This window comes from Dendrobates tinctorius, unplaced genomic scaffold, assembly GCF_039654945.1.
Source record: "Dendrobates tinctorius isolate UK_male_01 unplaced genomic scaffold, ASM3965494v1 ptg000134l, whole genome shotgun sequence".
NCBI classification, from domain to species: domain Eukaryota; kingdom Metazoa; phylum Chordata; class Amphibia; order Anura; family Dendrobatidae; genus Dendrobates; species Dendrobates tinctorius.
Window position 1 is genome coordinate 1,755,101 of NW_027361802.1, and position 21,693 is coordinate 1,776,793.

At 45.7% G+C, this 21,693-nt stretch overlaps 1 protein-coding gene across 1 annotated transcript in view; it reads left to right on the top strand.

Moving 5' to 3' along the window:
* The window catches only part of LOC141048252 (RNA exonuclease 1 homolog), a 324,762-nt gene that overhangs the window by 150,543 nt on the left and 152,526 nt on the right, over positions 1 to 21,693 (top strand). Inside the window, exons 9-11 of the mRNA XM_073543671.1 lie at positions 15,275 to 15,424; positions 15,509 to 15,622; positions 15,719 to 15,792. Of these exons, the coding sequence (XP_073399772.1) occupies positions 15,275 to 15,424; positions 15,509 to 15,622; positions 15,719 to 15,792 (338 nt within the window). The remainder of the gene's footprint in view (positions 1 to 15,274; positions 15,425 to 15,508; positions 15,623 to 15,718; positions 15,793 to 21,693) is intronic.

The window sequence follows — 21,693 nt, forward strand, 5'->3', positions numbered from 1 at the left end:
AACTACGTAATTAAAATGGCCCCCCCACCACCATCCAAACATCCTCCAATGTTAAGCATGGAAAGAAAGCAATGCCAACAGGATATTGCCATTTGTATTCCATAAAGTTCAGTATACAAATAACGCAAAAGATCCATGACCACACGTGCATTCAGTAAATGGCCAATAAAAATAGTCCATAAAGTGGACAGATGAAGGAATTCGGCCACTGGAGCCAGATGTCCATGCTTAGTCAGACCATTAGTATGTAGGTATACGATAACTAAAAGCAGAACAAACAAGAAGTTAAAAACCTAGTAAACCTTAAGGATAGTTACGAATAAGGTAAATCAGTGGGGAACAGAGAGTGCATATAGTGTCATAGAAATGGGACAGCCATTTTTTTTTTTTTTTTTTTCATTTGGACCACGAGGTGACGTTGTGTCAAGTGTCACAATCCACTTAACGTTGTGCCAAGATGTTTTTCATTGCCTCCATGGATTCCAACTTTATGAATACCCCTTATTTTTAGCCCCCAAGAGTTAGTCATGGAACAACTTAAAGTGTTTGGGGAGTGTTTTTAATGTTAAGTACAACATATCTTTTGCCGCGGAGATGTCCCTAATATAGGCCCGTGTACGGATTTTTAATTTGCGTGATGTCAAACCAACCTAAATTTTATGACACTGACACTTGGCGTAGTACACCACGTTGGAGGTGTTGCATGAGATATTATCCCTTATTGGAAATGTCCTGGTCCCATCAGAAGATGTAAAAGAAGTGGACCTACAGATAATAGCACATGTGACACAGATAATAGCACATGTGACACATTTACCGCACTGAAAGCAGCCTACCTTGCGGACAGTGTTCAAGATTGGTGCAGGTGGTTTTGGTTTATAGTGACTCTTCACTAGATGGTCTTTCAGCTTCTTACTACGTCTAGGTAGAATCCTGGGGGTATAAGGTTAGTGTGCCGCCAGGACGTTATCTGTTTGTAAGATAGGCCAATGTTTTAGTAAATGTCCTGTACCTGGCCCCATTGGGAGTAAACACAAAACAGGTCACGTAGTCTTCCTTTACCTTTTTGATGGGTTTGTCTAAGGGTTCATCCTGGGAGGTTTCCTTGGCTCTATGGTACCCGTTCTTAACATGTTGCTATATCCCCTATATCTGAACCTCTGTTTTCCTCTTCGCCACGACAGCACCCACTGAGAGAGGGGATCCGCCCCCGGAACAGGAAACCTACAGAGAGATAAATGGGGCGGTCCCCCTCGCTCCCTCAGTTTGGTTTCCTGTTCCTGGAAAGGAACCCGCAGAAGAGGATGCCTGGTCTGGTAGCCGCCTGCGTGCAGAATATGAGCAGCAGGGGCCCCAGGACCGGAGGCAGCGTCGGGCGGAGAGGTGTATTCCCCCCCCCCCAGAGCTGGTGTAATGCAGGTGAGGCTGGAGGCGAAAGTGGTGCCAAAGCTCACTGGGGGCATGGCTACATTCTCCCCCCCCCCCCGATGGGGTAGACGCATTACAAACGCCATCGGGCGTACTGAGGCCGCGCGCCCCCCCCCCCCCCCAGAGTGGCAGAAGGGCTTGTGCGGTGTGTGCTGAGCGGCGCTGCTGGGAGTCATACCTGCTGCAGGAGAAGGCGTGGAGGGGGGCGCAGACGCGCGGTGTCGCCGGCCGCATTTTCATTTGCGGTGACCCAGCGCTCCAGGAGAGGCAACCCGGAAGTGGAGGAGGACTTCCGGGATCAGGCTGAAGGCAGAGACCGCGGGACAACGCCCGCGCATGCGCAGTAAAGGGAAAAAAAAAAAAAAAAAAAAGAAGAGGAGGAGTAGCTATAGCAAAGGCTTTAAAAGGAAGCCACAGACACAGCGCTAGTGCGCAGTCATGTTGTCCTTAGATGACCCAGCTTTGCTCCCATTAGGTCAGCTAGTGGTATCCCCACTTGGCAGTAGACAGAGCAGTGCTACGAGGAGAACCAATAGCACCAGAAGAAGTGGCAGCTCTAGGAAGGAATCCAGTGGGCCTTCCAGGCAAGATGAGCCGTTAGAGAAGAAACGTAAGGAAAAGAAGTCGTCCCATGCCTCGCCTCAGCCTGGGTCCCGGACACCGCAGCCGGTAGTTGCTGACAAAATTCACGGGTGAGTGTTTTTTGGTCAGGTTAGATAATTGTTAGCCTTCTCTTTCTGGTCCATACCCCCTTTAGGCTAAAAGAACAGAGAAGGCGAAACATAGAGAGTGTGCCTTATGTTCGCAGCCCCTCCTGGATGGCCACCCAAAGAGATTATGCCAATCATGTGTTGAGGAGGCCTTGCAGGAGGAATCCTCACGAAAGAAGGAGGATATCCGGGCAATGATAAGAGAGGAACTACGGGCCTTAGGCGGTTCCAGTAGTCTAGGGGGTCACTCCTCTGTGAGAGAAATACGTTCATCTAAAGGAGGAGTCTCGCTGGCGTCAAGGTCGCCGTCAGATACCGGAGAACTAGATTCCGATAAGTCCCAGGAATACCTTTCCTCAGAGGACGAGGATCAGACGTGTTTCTCCACGGACAGTGTCAGTAATCTTGTGAAGTCTGTCCGAAATACCATGGGGTTGCCGGAGAGTAAGGACCCCAAAACCCCTCAGGACATAATGTTTGCGGGTATTTCCCGTAAAAAGGTCCGAGCATTCCCAGTGGTCCCAGCTGTAAAAGACCTAGTTAAGAGGGAATGGGAGAAACAAGGTCAGAGGACCTTCCTCCCCTTAACGTCAAAGCGTAAGTATCCCTTTGACGATGAGGAGTTAACGGCCTGGTCGAGAGCCCCCAAGGTGGATGCGGCAGTGGCCTCTACCTCCCGTAGATCCTCCTTGCCGGTGGAGGATTCGGGAACTTTGGCTGATTCTTCGGATCGTAAGACCGATACATTCCTCAAAAGATCTTGGGAAGCTTGTACGGCAGCCTTTAAGCCCGCAATAGCAGCCACGTGTACGGCAAGATCTATGTTGGTGTGGCTGAACGACTTGGAGGACAATATTAAGAATGGAGTAGCTAGGAGTAGGCTTCTTTCCTCTATGCCCCTCATTAAGGGAGCAGCGGCCTTCCTCTCTGACTCCTCCGCGGACTCTCTCCGGTTGTCGGCTAGAGCGGCAGGACTGACCAATGCAGGCAGGCGGGCCTTATGGTTGAAGGGGTGGAAAGGAGACACACAAACAAAAACTAGATTGTGTGCTATACCCTGCCAGGGTAAGTACCTGTTTGGTACGGAACTGGATGAGATTTTGACAAAAGCGGGGGAGAGGAAGAAGGGGTTCCCTAACCCGTCTGTTCCGTTCAACAGGAGGGCCTACAGGAAGCCGCCGTTCGGTAAAAAGGACTTTAGACCCCAGGACCGCTGGGGAAATAAGGACCCCAAGCAAAGAGGCAACCTATTCGGGAAACGTCCCTTCAGGGGAGACAGATCCCGATAAAACCGTTACACCGGTAGGTGGCAGGCTATTAAGATTCAGCCGCCAATGGATGAAGGTGACATCAAACCCGTGGGCCTTTAAATATTGTATCATCAGGCCTAAAATTAGAATTCGTTCGGTATCCACCGAACTCCTTCTTATTGACTTCTATGAAGTCCCGATCACAGCAGGAAGCACTGGAGATGGAGATTGCAGTACTGCTAACTAAACAGGTCCTGGTGGAGGTCCCAGACGACAAAACAGGGATGGGCTTTTATTCTCCTCTATTCTTAGTCCCAAAACCAGATGGCTCTTACAGGACTATAATAAATTTAAAGAAACTTAATACCTTCCTAAGACTAAGGTCGTTTAAAATGGAGTCGATTAAGTCTGCAATAAAGCTTTTGTTTCCCAGGTGTTATATGGCGGTCTTGGACCTAAAGGACGCCTACTACCATCTCCCCATATATCGAGGGCACCAGAGGTTCCTGCGGGTAGCAGTCTGGTTCAGAGGTCGGATTCAGCATTTCCAGTTTGCGGCAATGCCATTCGGGCTATCCATGGCTCCTCGGGTATTTACCAAATTAATGCTGGAAGTAATGTCGTATGTAAGGCTGAATGACACCCTAGTTGTCCCTTACTTAGACGACCTACTCATAGTGGGGAATTCTGTTTCACAGTGTGAAGCAAGAATAGCTAGGATTATCTCATCCCTACAAACACTGGGTTGGCTAATTAACTGGGAGAAGTCCAGACTAGAGCCAGTGACCTGTCAAAGGTTTTTGGGCCTGCAAGTAGACTCCGTAACTGAGGAGTGCTTCTGCCAAACGCCAAAGTAATGGCCATAATCGACAAAGTACAGAATGCTACAGGAGGACCCGTAATATCATTGAGACAGGGCATGTCCTTGCTGGGGTCACTGATATCGTGCATTCCAGCGGTGCAATGGGCTCAGTTCCACTCTAGAGAACTACAGTGGGCTATTCTGCAGGAGACAGACTGCAGGGGCGGCTGGAAGGGAAGATGTCCCTATCGCCCGAGGTGGTTGAATCCCTAAAATGGTGGTTAATTCCTTCCAATCTATCGAAGGGAGTACAGTGGTGGGTGACTCCCTCCAAGATACTCACCACGGATGCCAGCCCCTTAGGTTGGGGAGCCCACCTAGAGGAGCACATGGTACAAGGCTGGTGGCGTGAGAATGAAATAGAGGCCTCCTCTAATGTAAAGGAGCTAACAGCGATTTTTTACGCGATATCTCACTTCCTCCCGCAGTTAAGAGGCGCCCACGTAAAGATCCAGACAGACAATACCACCGCAGTGGCCTATATAAACCGGCAAGGAGGCACGCGGTCAATGCCACTGATGTCTATCGCGGGAAAGATTCTGGAGATGGCCGAGGTCCATCTTCTCTCCTTGTCAGCGCTCCATATAAGAGGAGTGGACAACTTCCGAGCAGACTCTCAGTCGCCAGGCCCTATACCAGGGAGAGTGGGTCCTCAGCAGAGACGTCTTCGAAATGATAGCGTCAGAATGGGGCAGACCGGAGATAGACCTATTCGCAACCAGAGCCAACAGTCGCGTAAAAAAGTTTGCTTCTCTCTACAGGTCGGACAACCCAGATATTCTAGATGCCCTCCAAGCACCCTGGGCATTCCAACTAGCCTATGCCTTTCCTCCGATGGTGCTACTACCAACAGTAGTCAGGAAAATAAGACAGGAGAGGGCGAGGGTCATCTTGATAGCCCCGTTTTGGCCAAAAAGACCGTGGTTTTCATGGCTGAGAGCCATGTCGGTAACCGACCCGTGGATCCTGCCGCTGCACCAGAAACTTCTCTCGCAGGGACCCTGCTACCATCCACAGGCCAAAGCCCTGCACCTAGCGGCCTGGAATTTGAAAGGGAGCTACTGAGGCAGAAGGGTTTCTCAAAGAACCTAATCAATACCCTGCTACAAAGCAGGAAGGAGTCCACGACAAAAATATATGCTAAGGTGTGGAGGAAGTTCCTGGCCTTTCACCCAACAAAACTAGCTGGTGAAGTACCCATTACGGCCATTCTAGAGTTTCTACAAAGAGTCCGAGAGCTTAGACTCTCAGTAAGCACTCTTAAGGTCCACGTGTCAGCCCTAGGAGCCCTGTTTAACTATAACGTGGCAGCAAATAGATAGGTGACTCGGTTTATCTCGGCCTGTCAACGAGCAGAACCGGTGCATGTGCCTCGACTACCAGCGTGGAACCTTACTCTAGTTTTGGATGCCTTCACTCAGGCACCGTTTGAGCCCATAAGCTCAGCATCAGTAAAGTGCCTCTCATTGAAAACGGCTATGCTGGTGGCCTTAGTATCGGCCAGGAGAGTGGGTGATCTTCACGCTTTATCAGTAGACCCACCGTTCCTGTTAACAACACGAGACAGTCTGATTTTAAAGACGGACCCGTCCTACCTTCCCAAACGGGCAACTAAATTTCATAGATCTCAAGAGATATGCCTACCTTCATTCTATGAGAACCCGTCAACACAGGACGAGGAGAAATATCACACCTTAGATAGATAGAAGAGAGATAGATAGAAGAGAGCCGTGCTAGCCTATCTAGATAGGACCAGTCCCTGGAGGCAGAGTAGGTCTCTTTTTGTCTCCTTCCAGGGCAGCAGGAAGGGGTCTGCAGTTACATCAGGCACTATATCCAGATGGATTAGAGATGCGATCACGATGGCGTATCTGACAAAAGGAGAAGACCCTCCACTGGGGATTAAGGCGCACTCTACTAGAGCCATATCATCCTCCTGGGCCGAGAGGGCTAACGTCCCAATTGAACAAATATGTAAGGCTGCAACCTGGTCAACTCCGTCTACCTTTTATAGTCACTATAGACTAGATTTGTCCTCTACCGAGGATCTAACTTTTGGTAGATCAGTCCTTAACACGGTGTGCCCGCCCAAGTGATTATCTCTGGAAATCTCTCAGTGGGTGCTGTCGTGGCGAAGAGGAAAAACCGGATTACTTACCGGTAATACTCTTTTGTAGAGTCCACGACAGCACCCGCTCACTTCCCTCCCGTAAGAATTTTTTCACACATGGGTCTCCTTGGTGGTGGAGATTATGATTTAAGTTAGATATGTGATTAAACTTAGTAAGCTTAAAACTGCATAGGGGTAAGATAGATGAATCGCCTAAACAGTTTGACTAAAACATGTATGGCGGTTCCTCCGTTGTTCTCGGTAACACAAACTGAGGGAGCGAGGGGGACCGCCCCATTTATCTCTCTGTAGGTTTCCTGTTCCGGGGGCGGATCCCCTCTCTCAGTGGGTGCTGTCGTGGACTCTACAAAAGAGTATTACCGGTAAGTAATCCGGTTTTTCAGATCATTAGATTGTATATCAAATCTGTAACGGGTTGAACAGATACGGCGAGTTCTCAATAACTGCCCTGATGACTGGTTGGATGAGAATTTACAGTGGTCTCTTTGCGGTATAGAACAGTTTGAATTGATCCATCTATTTCAATGTACAATTTTACATCAAGAATCTATCCTCTATTTGTGCCATTTACATGTAAATTTGAGGTTGAATGTATTTGAATTGAGATTTGTCATGAATTTAAGGAGTTCAGCTTCGGGGCCCTGCCAAATGACAAGGACATCGTCAAATATGTCGATGCCAGCACTGCACATCTTCAGCGGCATGGGCTCTCACTGGAAAATCTCACAAAAGCCGAGAAACAGATTTGCATATGACAGAGTACACACTGCCCCCATGGCAATGATACGTTTCTGCAGGTAGAACCTATCCTTAAATGCAAAATCGTGTGCAAGCACAAATTCCAGTAGTTCCAATAGGAATTCACACCAGTAGCCATCCCGGCTGGTTATCTCGAGCTAGAGATACGGATGGCCTTGTTGCCATCCGTTTTTAATACATTTTACAAACATTCTTTATCAATGGCCACAAGGACCATGTCATCCTCCAGGTAAATATATTTATTTTGGTAAGTAAAATAGGTAGTGTCTCTGACATAGGAGGGCAGGGTCTTGACATTTGGTTTTAGGTAACGCTATAAACTTGCATGCAAAATCACACAGCCCCTCCCTATGCCAGAGACTATGGGGCGACCCAGAGGATTGACAGGGTCCTTGTGGATCTTAGGCAACAGATCGTTGATACCCAGGGATTATTAGCCAGCAAACCATCCAGAACTTTCTTGGAGATGTGACAAGAATTATAAGCGCCGTGTAGCATTTTGTCTAGCGAGTGTATGGCGAGTATCCTTATTTCTCAATTGCCTATACGCTTCCCTTTCATATTTGTCTGTAGGCCAGATTACCACATTTCTGCCCATTCACAATGTCGTGAAATGACTGAAGTTCTTTCAGAGCCTTTCTTTGTGCTGATGTTAAATTGTCATTAAAGATCCCTCCTGGAATTTTTTGGAGATCTTCAGTGACCAGTTTACTAAAGATGTCAACTTTTGGGCATACATACAGGTAAGGTCGCAGATCTGGGCACTATCGTTTGGTGGAACGTACCTGCAGACTTTGGTTGTTGCTTCCTAAGAAGATCCTCTAATACTACTAAGTCCTGACACACAGCTACACTATCCAAACCCAAGTTAGGCCCATGTTGGTCATGTAGTTTTGTTAGGGGTAGCTTACGGCAGAACTGTACATCTTTTACGGCTGTTTAACAAAAAAAAAAAAAATTTAGTTTTTACTTGGCACAAATGACAAACCTAGTCCAAGCAAGTCACATTGGATCTCTGTGATATGGGTAGGTTAATTACCTCCATGTTTTTGGATTTGGTTTCGTACAAACTTATTTGCATATCTGACCATATGTATAACCATTGTCTATATAGGGTATTGTCTAGTGTGCCGTAAGCCGATTAAATATAATTTAACCTTGAGCCGTTCTTTTATCTCGGTCCACGAATCCACACGTCCATTTCTCAGCTTAACTTTCCATACTTCTGGGGCTGGTTTCCTGCCCAATATAAGCCCAGTCCATTAATGGGATTTTATCCAGCGAGTAACTGGTTACAGTCCTACAAGGCTGGCGCTGTTTAACTGGTGCTCATGAAAGGGTTCTTTTAGCCAGGGCTGTGGAGTCGGAGTTAGTTTTGGTTGGAGTCGGTAGAAATGTACCGACTCCGACTCCACTTAAAAAAAATAAATGTATTAATATTTCATAATTGAACTTTCATATGAATTTTATAAATGTTACTCAAATATATATGTTCTATCAAACTATGAACAACAGTGATAAGCAGTTCTGCTGGAGATATTTCTTACTTCTTGTGTCACTGTTCTCCACTGCCCTTATCTTATCTTATACTTGGTTAACCTCATGCTGCCCCAACTCCCCTACTTACAATGTATGAAACTGAAAGTGAAAATGTGTTGCAAATTCTTAGTAGTAAAGCTCCTCCTCTAGACTAGATCATACTAGGTGTGCGTCTTCCAAGCATCTCACAGCTGCCTGCTACTCATCAGTTAACTGTGAGTACATGAGGAATAATAACAGTATTACTGACCACTATATCAGTTGTACGACCTGGCAATAATTTTGTACAATTGTTTTTAGGAAAAACAATTGTCATTTGGATTGTGAATGCAGAATTAAAAACCTGAGAATGTCAAAGAAGCATCACATTAAATCAGCTGTATTTGAACATTTCACCATCACTCAAGATAGAAAACATTGTCAGTGTATGACAAATGATCCAGACGAAAGCAAATGCTGTGAAGCCAAGATGAGTGCATATTCAGGCAAGGATAAAAATGCTCCTACCAGAGCTTCTAATCTAAAGAGACATTTACAGCGCTTTCATCCAGAAGTACTGAAAGCAGTGGATGAGAAAGACTGCATCCAAACCAATGAACCAGTGCCCAGCTCTTCCAGCCAAACAATGGAGCAGAGAACTTTGCAGCCATCAGTTGCAAGATATTTTGTCAGTGACAAAGTTACTGTGACAATGACAGTAGATACATTTAAAAAACAGATCATAGAGCTTGTTGTAAAGGATAGTGTGCCTATTTCATTATTTTCACGACCAGCTTTTGTGTGTCTGAATGGGGAAATGGCCCGCAAGCTTGGTGTTTCTCTGGAGAGAGAGAGTATTAGAAAATTAGTATTCGAAGAAGCTTTTAAACAAAAGGAAGAACTTAAAAAAAACTCTCAAGGGACGCTTTCTGTTTCTTAAAATGGATGCCTGCACACGTCAGAGTGAACTATTTTGCCATCAATGTCTGATTTGTTTGTGACAAAAATGAAATAGTTACCAAGACATTGGCAGTAAAAGACACCAAGGCTCATCACACCAGTGAGTTTCTCCAGGTCTTGGTGGAAAAGGTTCTTCAAGACTATGAACTTAAAAAAGAGCAAGTTCTTTCTGTCGTAACTGACAATGCTTCAAATATGAGAAGTACTATTAAGCTAATGAATGAGAGTAAGGATGGTGACCAGCAGCTAGAAGAACATTATGGGTCCACAGACACAGAAATGTTTGAAATAGAGGAACACAGTATTGTAACTGAGGAGCAAACTGAAGTTGCTTCAGATGAACAGCAACATGATAGTTTAGATCTTGTTGAAACTGTGTCAATATGTTCTTTCATTCATCACATGCGCTGTGTTGTGCATATGCTACAGCTGGCTATAAGAGACAGTCTGCAAGAAGGACATGCTGCTGCACTGATTGGCAAGGTGAGAAAATTGGCTACTGTTGCCAGAACCACTAAAGTTGACTCAATTTTGAAGAGACGTGCTGGAAAAGGGGCAATTATTGGTCAAGCCACACGACTGACTTAATGATTCAGCGCTTGGTTGAACTGATATCCTTTCTTGTAGACATGGCTAACCCTCAACTGACGCTAAATGAAAGTCAGTGGAATCAGGTGACTGAGCTGGAAAAATTGCTAGAGCACCCATTTACAGTGACTAAAAAATTACAAGCAGAGGACTTAACTCCAGGTATTTTCTTAAAGGAGTGGAAGAACCTGATGTTTCGCCTGTCCCAAAGAGAAGGGTTAACTGCAAGTGGCATTGCTACATCAATGAAACGGAGAGAGGAGCTACTATTACAAAATAACATTCTTTTGGCAGCTGTTTATGTAGACCCAATGCATCGGATTCTTCTATGATCAACAGCTAAGTAAAGGAAAAGAAGCTCTGTTTGAAATAGCAGTAAGGATGAAAGGGTTGCAGAACAGTCAGGAGGAACAAGAAGAATTTGGTCGTCCTGCCACATCTTCACCCTCATCATCAACTGATGAAGAATTTAATTTTGAAAAATATTTGGATCACAAGGACCGTGCAAAGCGTTCCCGCATAGAAGAAGAGTCATCCCCATCAAGGAACACAGCCAGTACATTTCAGCAGAATTTTTCATGTGCACTAAAAGAAATTGAGAAATTTGACCGTTCATCAAAAATAACAGTGCAACAAGCGATTCCTCTGTATCCTGACATTGTCAGAGATGTTGCCCCCGAGTGGTTACTGCTTTGCCACCAACACAAGTTAGTGTAGAGAGGTTGTTCTCTGCTCTCAAAATAATTAGATCAGATTTGAGGGCATCCATGAAGGAGGATCTGACAGAGGCAATACTTTTTCTGAGGACAAATTTATAGATTTCTTCTTATTAACTGCATAAAAGTGTTTATTGCATATTTACTTACAGTTTAGAAAAGTTTATAAAAGTTATTTGCTATATTCTAATTGTATTCTAATAAATGTAGTTTTTGCTCTAAGTGGTCTGATTACTTATATGATGGTGAGAAACTGAATAAGCACGATGTTTAATATTTTACAACAGTAAATTTGTTATGAATTGGCCATTTATGAAGGAGTCGGAGCCGGAGTCGGAGCCTGATAAAATCCAGGAGTCGGAGTCGCAACTGTGGCTTACAGACTCCACAGCCCTGCTTTTAGCCTGTCAGGGCTGTGAGCGAGTATGGTGCTGCATCAGGGACTGTGTGGGCCACATCCTCACTTCCTTTGCCTCTGGGCCTGTGTGGACAGGGGGTGACTGTTAAAACTGTACGAACCTGACTTAGCCTGTCCCCAGAGTGAAGAACGTCTTGTTGGTGAAAGGGGGGGGGGGGAGACCGCATTACGTGATCCTTCTGACGTAATGGTGATGTCAGGTGGGGTGGTGAGGTGCGGATTTGTTACAGGGATCAATGCATCTTTCATAGTTTACCACAACCTGACACCACTTCCTCCCCCCCTGTAAAAGCAGTATTTGGAGTCAGAATGAGATTTTGGAATTTTGACTAAACATGTGCTGTCTTTTTTAGTCATGAGTGAGCCTAGTCGAGTATTGCGGGAGCTCAATTGCTATGCTAAAGTCCCCGACCTGCTTGTTTTTTTTTTTTTTTTGCACCTGTTAGACAGAGAATGAACATGTGGATTTCTCGCTATGTACTGTAATGCTGTAGGTATGTTTGCCTACTGGCATAACAGTGATTGGTAGGCCACATCACATCTTGTATAACTGTGACGCGATACTCTGCGCTCTCTCCTGTGGAAGCAGTTCAGGGAGCGTTATAGGAGGGAAAGCTTATTTTAGATTTTAAAGCAGGATATAGACAGGATTTATTCTTGCTATAGCAGTAATTGTATACTGCTGCACCATTAAAACAAAAGTCCTTTTCAGGGCTCCTTTTTTTTCTTTGTTTGCCGTACCGCCTTAGACTAGCATGTGTCCCATTATATCACCTGTGCCCTGATCAATGCAGTTACTGGGATGGTCCACTTAACGGTCGACATGTGGCTGACAAGTGCTGGTGACCAAGGATGCAACATTTGCCTGACAGCACAATGGGTGAATCTAGTGGTGGCCATGACCTGGGTCGGACCCTGGGATGGCACAAGTGTTAGACACCAAGGATTGTGTGCCCTTGTTCTATCATGGTTTCCTCCACCAGTTCCTGCACCCTCTCCTCATCCTCTTACCAAATTGTCATCTCTGAGCACGTCATCCATATCAGTCACAAGCTGGAAGCACTGCCTTGATGAATCAGAAACAGGCTCTGCTGAAACTAATTTGTTTAGGTGACTAGCAGCACACCACCGCAGACTTGTGAAAAGGAGTAACAGGCCAGATAGATCTGTGGCTCTAGCTGCTGAACCTACAACCAGGCATGATTGTGTGTGATAATGGCCGTAACCTGGTGACGGCTCCAAAATCTGGCAACCTTTTACACGTACCATGCCTGTACCACTTGCTCAACTTAGTGATTTCAGCAATTTCTGAAAACCTATCCAGTTGCCTGATCTGGTGTAGGTACGCTGTGTGCGCCCATTTCCGCAAGTGAGCTGCAGCTGCCGTCGGTCTGGCAGTGGTGCAGCTACATTTGCAAGTGCCTGCTTGCCAACTGGTGTGTGACGTGACAGAGTTGGAACCCCAGATTACATATGTTGGCAAGGCTTTGTGAGCAGCTGAGGACAGTTGTTGAATACCAGCTACAACATACCCATCAGCCTCTGCACATAGCCAACAAGTGTTCATGGATGTTTGACATCTGTGAGGTGCTAAAAAAAAAACTTGAGGAATCAACAGATGGAAAGCGGCTATGAGCGCAACTATCCTACTTCTGTGTCTCCTCGAATGCTTGCTGCTAACAATTAAAGATGATTCTTTGCATGCAGACCAGATGGAGATGAACGAAGAAAGTACACAGTGTGATACTACCAAGCACAGCTTCATCTCATCTCAACGTGGCTTGGGTGATGAGGAAGAAAGGATATGGTTGCCTGTGATAGAGGGTGCTACCCACACCAGCTTCAACCTGCCTGTTCAGCATGAATGGGCTGAAGAGGAGATGGAGTAGTCCTCGTGGTAGGGACAGGGAAATCCTGCCTGTTTGGAGTCTGGCACAGATGGCTGACACTGTCCTTCTGCCTTCCCCATGACCATTGCATTATACATATTTTGGCCAATGCGGATTACTGCTTGTTCACCCTTCAGGACCCACGCTACAAGGTGACCGTTCAATCTCTCCTTCCTGCGGCAGAGAGGGCTAGTAAAACGGTACAATACTAGAAAGGCCTTATCGAGCAATTATTACAAAAATTTCCACGGACAATGCTGGCAGCAGAGGTAATAGATCCTTGGGAAACCAAGGAGGAGTGACAAGGCAGACAAAAGGTCCAGCAGAGGCAGGGGGAACACTATCAGAGGTTGGGGACAGCTTAATTAAACCTTCCCAGCTCCCAGGACCTGATGTGCAGAGTAGTTTGACAAGGAGGGAAAAGTTTTGTAAGATGGTGAAAGAGTACCAAGCTGACCATACCAGTGTCCTCCTTGATTCCTTTGCCATACAACCATTGGGTATCCAAGCTGAACACGTGCCATGAAATGTTCCTCTACGCCTTGGAGGTGCTGGCCTGCCGTGCTGCTAGCGTTTTGACAGAGCAGGTTTTTAGTGCAGTCAGGGATAAATGCTGACTGGCTGACTCATCACAATGAACATGGTCTGGATTAACCCAGACATCTCAACTCCACTGGATGACAGCAGTGGAACATAAACCAATTCAAATGTTCCTTTTTTTTCTGGTGTATTCCCCTTACCACCCAAAAAAGGTATATGGTTCATGGTTTCTTCTTTCTTGTCCTCCTCCTCCGCCACCACATCAACCAGGTCGTCATGTGGCCCTCACTCATAATTTTTTCAGGGTGTGCCTGATGCCCTCCATAATTTTTCCAGGATATGTGAGGCCTACCTCTACAATTCTTACATTTATACGTATAACCCCCAGGTATAAATGTTTTTCAGCCCTTGCACTTAGTGCATAGGCTTTACCAGTCTATACTCCTTTTAAAAAATTGTAAAATGTTCTCTAAGGCTCTCCTCTGCGTGTCTTCCAGGGCGTATTGCAGTCCCTCCTTCTAATTTCATGCAGCCCTAGCATTTAGTGTGTAGACTTTGTGCCTAGGAGTCCCACTACCAAACAATTTTAACAGAATATGCATGAGGCCCTCCTTTGTCTAATACAGGTTGTTTGAGTCTCTTCCTTCTAAATTTTTTGTAGTTCTTGCATTGTCTGCATAGACTATGTGAGTTTGAGTCCCTCATTCATAAATTCAACAGGATGTGTCTGACCATGTCACACGCCCAGATAAGGTAGTAAAATGTTAAAATTACATTTACCGAATTACATTTACCGATAACTACCGGAGGGTGTACCCCCCCCCCCCCGTCATCTACTGTGGTCATGGGCGACAGGAAAATGCAGCAAGAGATGACCCTGCTATTAACGGCCAGAGAAGGCTTTTTTTCACCTATATACGAGACATTATACATGAATGAATGTTTTCTTCAAATTTTTTCCTGTAAAATCCATTTTTGTCTTTGATTTGTTTTGTCACTCGGTAAAGATGGAGTAATACTGACCTTGTTCCCAGCAGCAGCTTTGGGAGTCAGATGTGTCCAGGCATCTTTCCCATGCTGTTCCCATTCCATTTGAGCTTGGTTTAGATCCATTTGTGTTTTTTTTGTCTTTTTTTTTTTTTTTTTTCTTCTTCCCCTGCCCTCCTGTTGGGGTCTCCTGGAAAAATGCTTGCGTTTCCCATTGACTACCATTCTACTCGTTACTAGAGTCGAGCTCGTCCTAGCATCTGACCTGCTCTATTCAAGTACCGCGCACTCGAGCATTTTAGTGCTTGCTGATCACTAGTAAAATTACAACAGTACGAGGATACATTTGAACTACTTCATAAGACTAATGTAATCAAGGCGTATATTAACCTTCTTTCAAGGGTAAAGTGGATAATTCTTTGTGCAATTGATGATTAACATCTGTGTAGAATGCATTGATTTATTAGTAATTGCATTAGTTTAGGGTAAGTTTTATTAAAATACAATTTGCTCTCCAGAACTTGCTGGTCCTGATCTGTACAACCTGCTTAAAGACTATCTTCTTTCTGACGACCAGTTAATGGAGAATGGATATCCCAGGCCTCACCCTGATAGGCCTGGTAGTGCTCTAATTCAATGCACAGTAACTAAAACAATAGGAAGTGATGGTAAGTAAAGTTCAGTATGATTTTCACCGTGGTCTTGGTGGATTTTAAATGCTCTAAACTTTTTTTTTTTTTTTTTCATCACAGCATTAAGACGAGTGTGCTCTAGATGCGGAGAAACCTATTCTGTAACACTGCAAGGAAAGCATCTACGTAAAGAAGAGTGCACTTTTCACTCTGGTAGAGTCTTGAGACATAAAGGCAAGTTAAGTTTGTCTTCCTTTTATAGTATAACATCAATAAAGCTGAAGGCTGAAAATGACCTTGTCTAACATAATTTTGATTTAAAATTTAAAGTCCCAGGTGGATTGGAAACGCGCTACAGTTGTTGTGAAGCTGCTGTAGGAACTCCAGGATGTCAAATGGCAAAGGTAAAATGTTATGTGCTTGTATTTCATATTATTTCTACTGATTTTTATAAAGTTGTATTTTACTTAACCACTTCATGACATGCGCCGTACATATACTGCTCTGCAGGAGCTCCGTTCCCGCAAAGAAGATATGTATGGCGCAGCTTCACACTGAGCAATTACGTGCCAGTGTTGGCTCTGTATGCTAGCACCGATCGCAGGAGTTTAACCCCTCTGATGCCGCTGTCAGTAGTGACAACGGCATAGACTATTATTGCGCAGGGAATCTGTTCCTGCGCGCTTCTATCAGGACAACGCGATGCCTGAAAAAAATTCCTAAAGAAAAGAAATATTTTATCAATAAATACGTTTATGTAAATAGAAAAACAAAAGTACACATTTGGTATTACCACGTCTGTAACAACCCGCTCTATAATACTGTCCCAATAGTTAACCCCTTAACTGAACACTGTAAAAAAAAAAAAAAAATGCCCCATAAGATGCTCCATAGATTATGCCCCATATGCTGCCCCATAAGATGCTCCATAGATTATACCCCCATATGCTGCTCCATGGATTATGCCCCCATATGATGCTCCATAGAATATGCCCCCTTATGCTGCCCCCATAAGATGCTCCATAGAATATGCCCCCACATGCTGCCCCCATAAGATGCTCCATATCTCATGCCCCCACATGCTGCTCCACATATGCTGCCCACATATATTGTGCCCCCATATGCTGCTCCATATATCATGCCCCCATCTGCTGCCCCATACATTATGCCCCCATATGCTGTCGCTGCTGCTGCAAATAAAAATAAAAAATGACATGCTCGCCTCTCCGTCGCTGGGTGCCAGGTGCCGGTGTCGCTGCTACCTCACGACCCGGCACCTGAGACATTCACCTGTCCTGCGTCCATCGCTGCTTGCCGGCCGCCGCTGTCTGCCACGTCATCTGTCTGACGTTTAGGCAGCAGAGGGCACAGCGCACACTAACCACGTCACCGCACCCTCTGCTGTCTGAATGTCACTGACAAGAGGACACATCAGACAGCAACAAGCACCGATGGACAGGTGAATATAGCCTACACTTACCCCGTCCTGGCTCGGTCTCTGCAGTCCCGTTCTCCCACAGTCTCGCTTCCTGCCTTCAGCAGTCACGTGGTACTGCTCATTAAACTCATAAATATGTGCATATTCATGAGTTTAATGAGCGGTACCATTTGACCGCTGAAGGGAGACTGTGGAGAAGCAGGGGGCTGCAGAGACCGAGCCAGGATGGGGTAAGTATGATCTGTGATACCCCCGCTCCCCCTCCCCGCCAACCCCCAGGTATATGACTCGAATATAAGCAGAGAGGGGGACTTTCAGCCCAAAAGAATGGGCTGAAAATCTCAGCTTATGTTCGAATATATATTGTAGTTCAACCCATATCCTATCCTAACGTGCCCTAACATGTTGATCCAGAGGAAGGCAAAAAAAAACCCATGTGGCAAACAGTAAGCTTCACATTGGGAGAAAAAAATTCCTTCCCGACTCCACATAAGGCAATCAGACTAGCTCTCTGGATCAACGCAATATCAAGGAGACTAGTGTCTATAACCTGTAATATTATACTTTTCACGAAAGGCATCCAGACCCTTCTTAAATTTTAGTAGGGAATCACTCATTACAACATCATATGGCAGAGAGTTCCATAGTCTCACTGCTCTTATAGTAAAGAATCCGCGTCTGTGAGTATGCTTAAACCTTCTTTCCTCCAGACGTAGAGGATGCCCCCTTGTCCCCGTCACAGGTCTAAGAGTAAAAAGATCATTGTAATAAGATCACCCCTAAGCCTTAGATTTTCTAAACTAAACCCCAAGTGTATTAACCTGTCTTGGTATTGTAGACCCCCCAGTTCCCTAATAACCTGGGTCGCCCCTCACACCCAGGGCAGCGGGGAACTCGGTACCGGGCCGGTGTCAGGGGGAATATGTCACAGCAGCAGTGACCTGGTCCGTGGCCATGGGCGCACTATATCAATGGCGGTGATGTTAATCGTGTTAAAGTTTATTTGAATAGTTTGTGACGCCACCCGTGGTGTTTGGCAAGGGAGATGGTAAGCCAACGCTGCATGCAGATCCGCTGGGACTGATGGTGTGGTGCAGGAAAGATGGTGTAGCTCCCCACAGGTAAAGCTGTAGTCCCAGGGCAGTGTAGGTGCAATGAATGAGGAGAGGCGCAGAATGGTATAGATGCTGGTACCCAGATGTAGCGGTGCTGAAGGTGTTAGCGGCGAATGAATGGAGGACACCTGGGCTTGCAGTTTCAAAGCTTTACTCAGTTTGTGGTACCCACTGGTGCCTGCCTCCGTGCCGTGTCCTCCGGGGTAGAGACTCAATCAACCTCCCGGGCAAGTCAGGGTTCTCCTCTCCAACACTCCGCCAACATATGCCTTTCCTGAACGACTCCTCTATTGCGCCTTTTAGTGTGAAGAACTCCAGTACTGTAGTTCTCTGGATTTCTGCCTGTCAGATGTTCCTAGAACCTCACTTGTATGACAGACAGCTGTAGCCTCTATCGGGGACTCTTCTGAGTCCTGGCTCGCGAATCGGTTGCTGTTGTGTCCCAAGTCTTGGATGGAGTAGTGCATTTACAGCCAACTACTCCACTGGTGTCTGCTGCAGAACCATAAGTGTCCATACAACCTTGGGGACCGGGCCCTGGCCTTGCGCTGAGAACCTATAGGCAGGGTTCCTCTTCCAACCCACAACTCCTCTGTTCTCCTACTCCTTTGTTCCGCGCTGTTCCTTCTCTCTCTTACGGAATCTGAGGTTGCAGGTCTACGTGTTTCTCCTTCTCTTTCCCGTGCCAGCTGGCTCAGATCACTAAGGCAACTGCAGCACTCTTTCTAAACTGAACTCTAACTTCAGAACTGAACTCTTCTCGCCTGACCTTCCGTCAGACTGACCTGTAATTCCCTACTTTCCCCCGCTTTTATACTAACTCCACCCACCTCCCAGCACATCTCATGTTACGAAGCAGGGTTCCACGAAGGGTGCTCTGCTACCCCCAGGCTGAAGCTGCTAGGTGGACCTACTGAACTATCCTGTGTGTGGGATGCAGGTGTTGGAGCGTGGAAAGGAGTTCCCAACTTACCTAGTCGGTGGGGCACTACACCTTAGGAGAAGGTGCAGTACCTCCTGTGGCGACTGAGCCGCAGGGGCGCCACACCTGCTCTAGTTCAGCTATGTCTTTCTTATATACCGGGGACCAGAACTGTACACAGTATTCTAAGTGTAGTCGCACTAGTGACTTATATAGAGGTAAGATTATGTTCTCCTCATGAGCATCTATGCCTCTTTTAATGCATCCCATTTTATTTGCCTTTGCAGCAGCTGCCTGACACTGTCCACTAAATGCGAGTTTGTCGTCCACCCATACACCCAGGTCTTTTTCAGTGTTCGTTTTGCCCAGTGTTTTACAATTAAGCACATAATTATACATTTTGTTCGTTCTACCCAAGTGCATGACCTTACATTTATCCCCCTTAAAGCTCATTTGCCATTTATCAGCCCAAGCTTCTAGTTTACATAAATCCTCCTGTAATATAAAATTGTCCTCCGTATTTATTACCCTGCAGAAATTAGTGTCATCTGCAAATATTGAAATTCCACTTTCTATGCCCCTACAAGGTCATTAATAAATGTTAAGAAGCGGGCCCAATATGGACCACTGTGGTACCCCACTGCTAACCGTGACCCAGTCCGAGTGTCCTCCATTAATAACCACCCTTTGTTTCCTATCCCTGAGCCAGCTCTTAAGCCACTTACACATATTCTCCCCTATCCCCATTGTTCTCATTTTATGTATCAACCTTTTGTGTGGCACCGTATAAAAAGCTTTTGAAAAGTCCATGTACACCACATCCACTGCATTTCCTTGGTCTAGTCCGGAACTTACCTCTTCATAAAAGCTTATCAGATTAGTCTGACAGGAACGGTCCCTTGTAAATCCATGTTGAGATTGGGTCATGAGGTTATTCTTCAGATACTCCAATATAGTATCTCTTAGAATACACTCCAGGATTTTACCCACCGTAGAGGTCAAGTTCACGGGCCTATAATTTCCAAGTTCAGTTTTCGTTACCTTTTTGAATATTGGCACCACATTTGCTATATGCCAGTCCTATTGGTACAGACCCTGTTTTTATGGAATCTTTAAAGATTAAAAATAATGGTCTATCTATGACTGTACTTAATTCCTGCAGTACTCGGGGGTGTATCCCATCCGAGCCCGGGTCAGTTTTAGTGATTTTTAGACGCTGTCGTACGTCCTGCTGGGTTAAGCAGGTGACATTTAATGGATAAATTTTTATCACTGATCATGTTATCGGTCATGGGTTTTTCTTGTGTAAATACTGTTGAAAAAGCTAACATGCTAAGGCCGGTTTCACATTAGCGCATTTTCAGCGCGCGCACGGCCGGGGGTAGCTCCTCCCCCGAGCCGGCTCTCTGCCCGGCGTGCCCGCCCCTTGCTTGTAGCGCCGCCTACTAGCGGACAGCGGCGCCTGCGATCGGCGCACCCTATCTTTAGCATAGGGTGCGCAGATCGTGCGCAGGCCGTGCGCTAGTTGCGCTTTGACCTGCGCTGCGCACTTTTGACGGTGCGCCGTGCGCGCCAAAATCAAACTTTTCGGATTTTGGCGCGCACGGCGCACCGTCAAAAGTGCGCAGCGCAGGTCAAAGCGCAACTAGCGCACGGCCTGCGCACGATCTGCGCACCCTATGCTAAAGATAGGGTGCGCCGATCGCAGGCGCCGCTGTCCGCTAGTAGGCGGCGCTACAAGCAAGGGGCGGGCACGCCGGGCAGAGAGCCGGATCGGGGGCGGAGCTACCCCCGGCCGTGCGCGCGCTGAAAATGCGCTAATGTGAAACCAGCCTAAATGACTTTTTTTCCTCATCCACCATTTCACCCAGACTATTTTTAAGGGGCAAACACTATCATTTTTTAGTTTCTTACTATTTATGTAGTTTAAAAATAATCCAAAAATATTCTTTCTTTCTCTGGCAATGAGTCTCTCCGTCTCAATCTTTGCTGCCTTGATTTTACTTTTTACAGAATTTAATCTTCTGTATTTATTTAATGGCTCATCACTACCTACTTGCTTTAATTCTCTAAATCAGGGTTCCCCAACTCCAGTCCTCAAGTCCCACCAACAGATCATGTTTTCAGGATTTCCTTTGTATTGCACAGGTAAAGCAATTATCACCTAAGCAATACTAATGAAATCCTGAAAACATGATCTGTTGGTGGGGCTTGAGGACTGGAGTTGGGGGAACCCTGCTCTAAATGCTTTATATTTGTCACTTATTGCTCCCCTTACAGCTCTTTTTAACCATAGTGTTTTCTTCCTATTTCTAGTATGTTTATTCCCATATGGTACATATTGTGCACAGGTCCTATTCAGGATGCTAATAAACGTATCCCATTTTCTTTGTGTATTTTTATGTCTCATGATATCGTCCCAGTTAATTGCACAAAGATCATCTCTCATCCGTTGGAAATTTGCTTTCCTAAAGTTTAGTGTCCTTGTTACCACTCTACTACACATCTTATTAAAGGATTTATGAAAACTTATTATTTTGTGATCACTATTACCCAAGTGACCCTCAACCCCTTATATTTGAAATGCGGTCTGGCCTGTTGGATAATATTAGGTCTAACAGTGCCCCCCCTCTTGTTGGGTCCTGAACCAGTTGTGAAAGGTATTTGTCTCTCATAGTTGTCATAAACCCATTACCTTTGCTGGAACTGCAGGTTTTGGTTCCCCAATGTATTTCAGGGTAGGTGAAGTCCCCTATAATAATGACTTCTCCTTGAGTCGCTGCTTCATCTATTTGCTTTACGAGGATATTCTCCGTTGCTTCCGTTATTT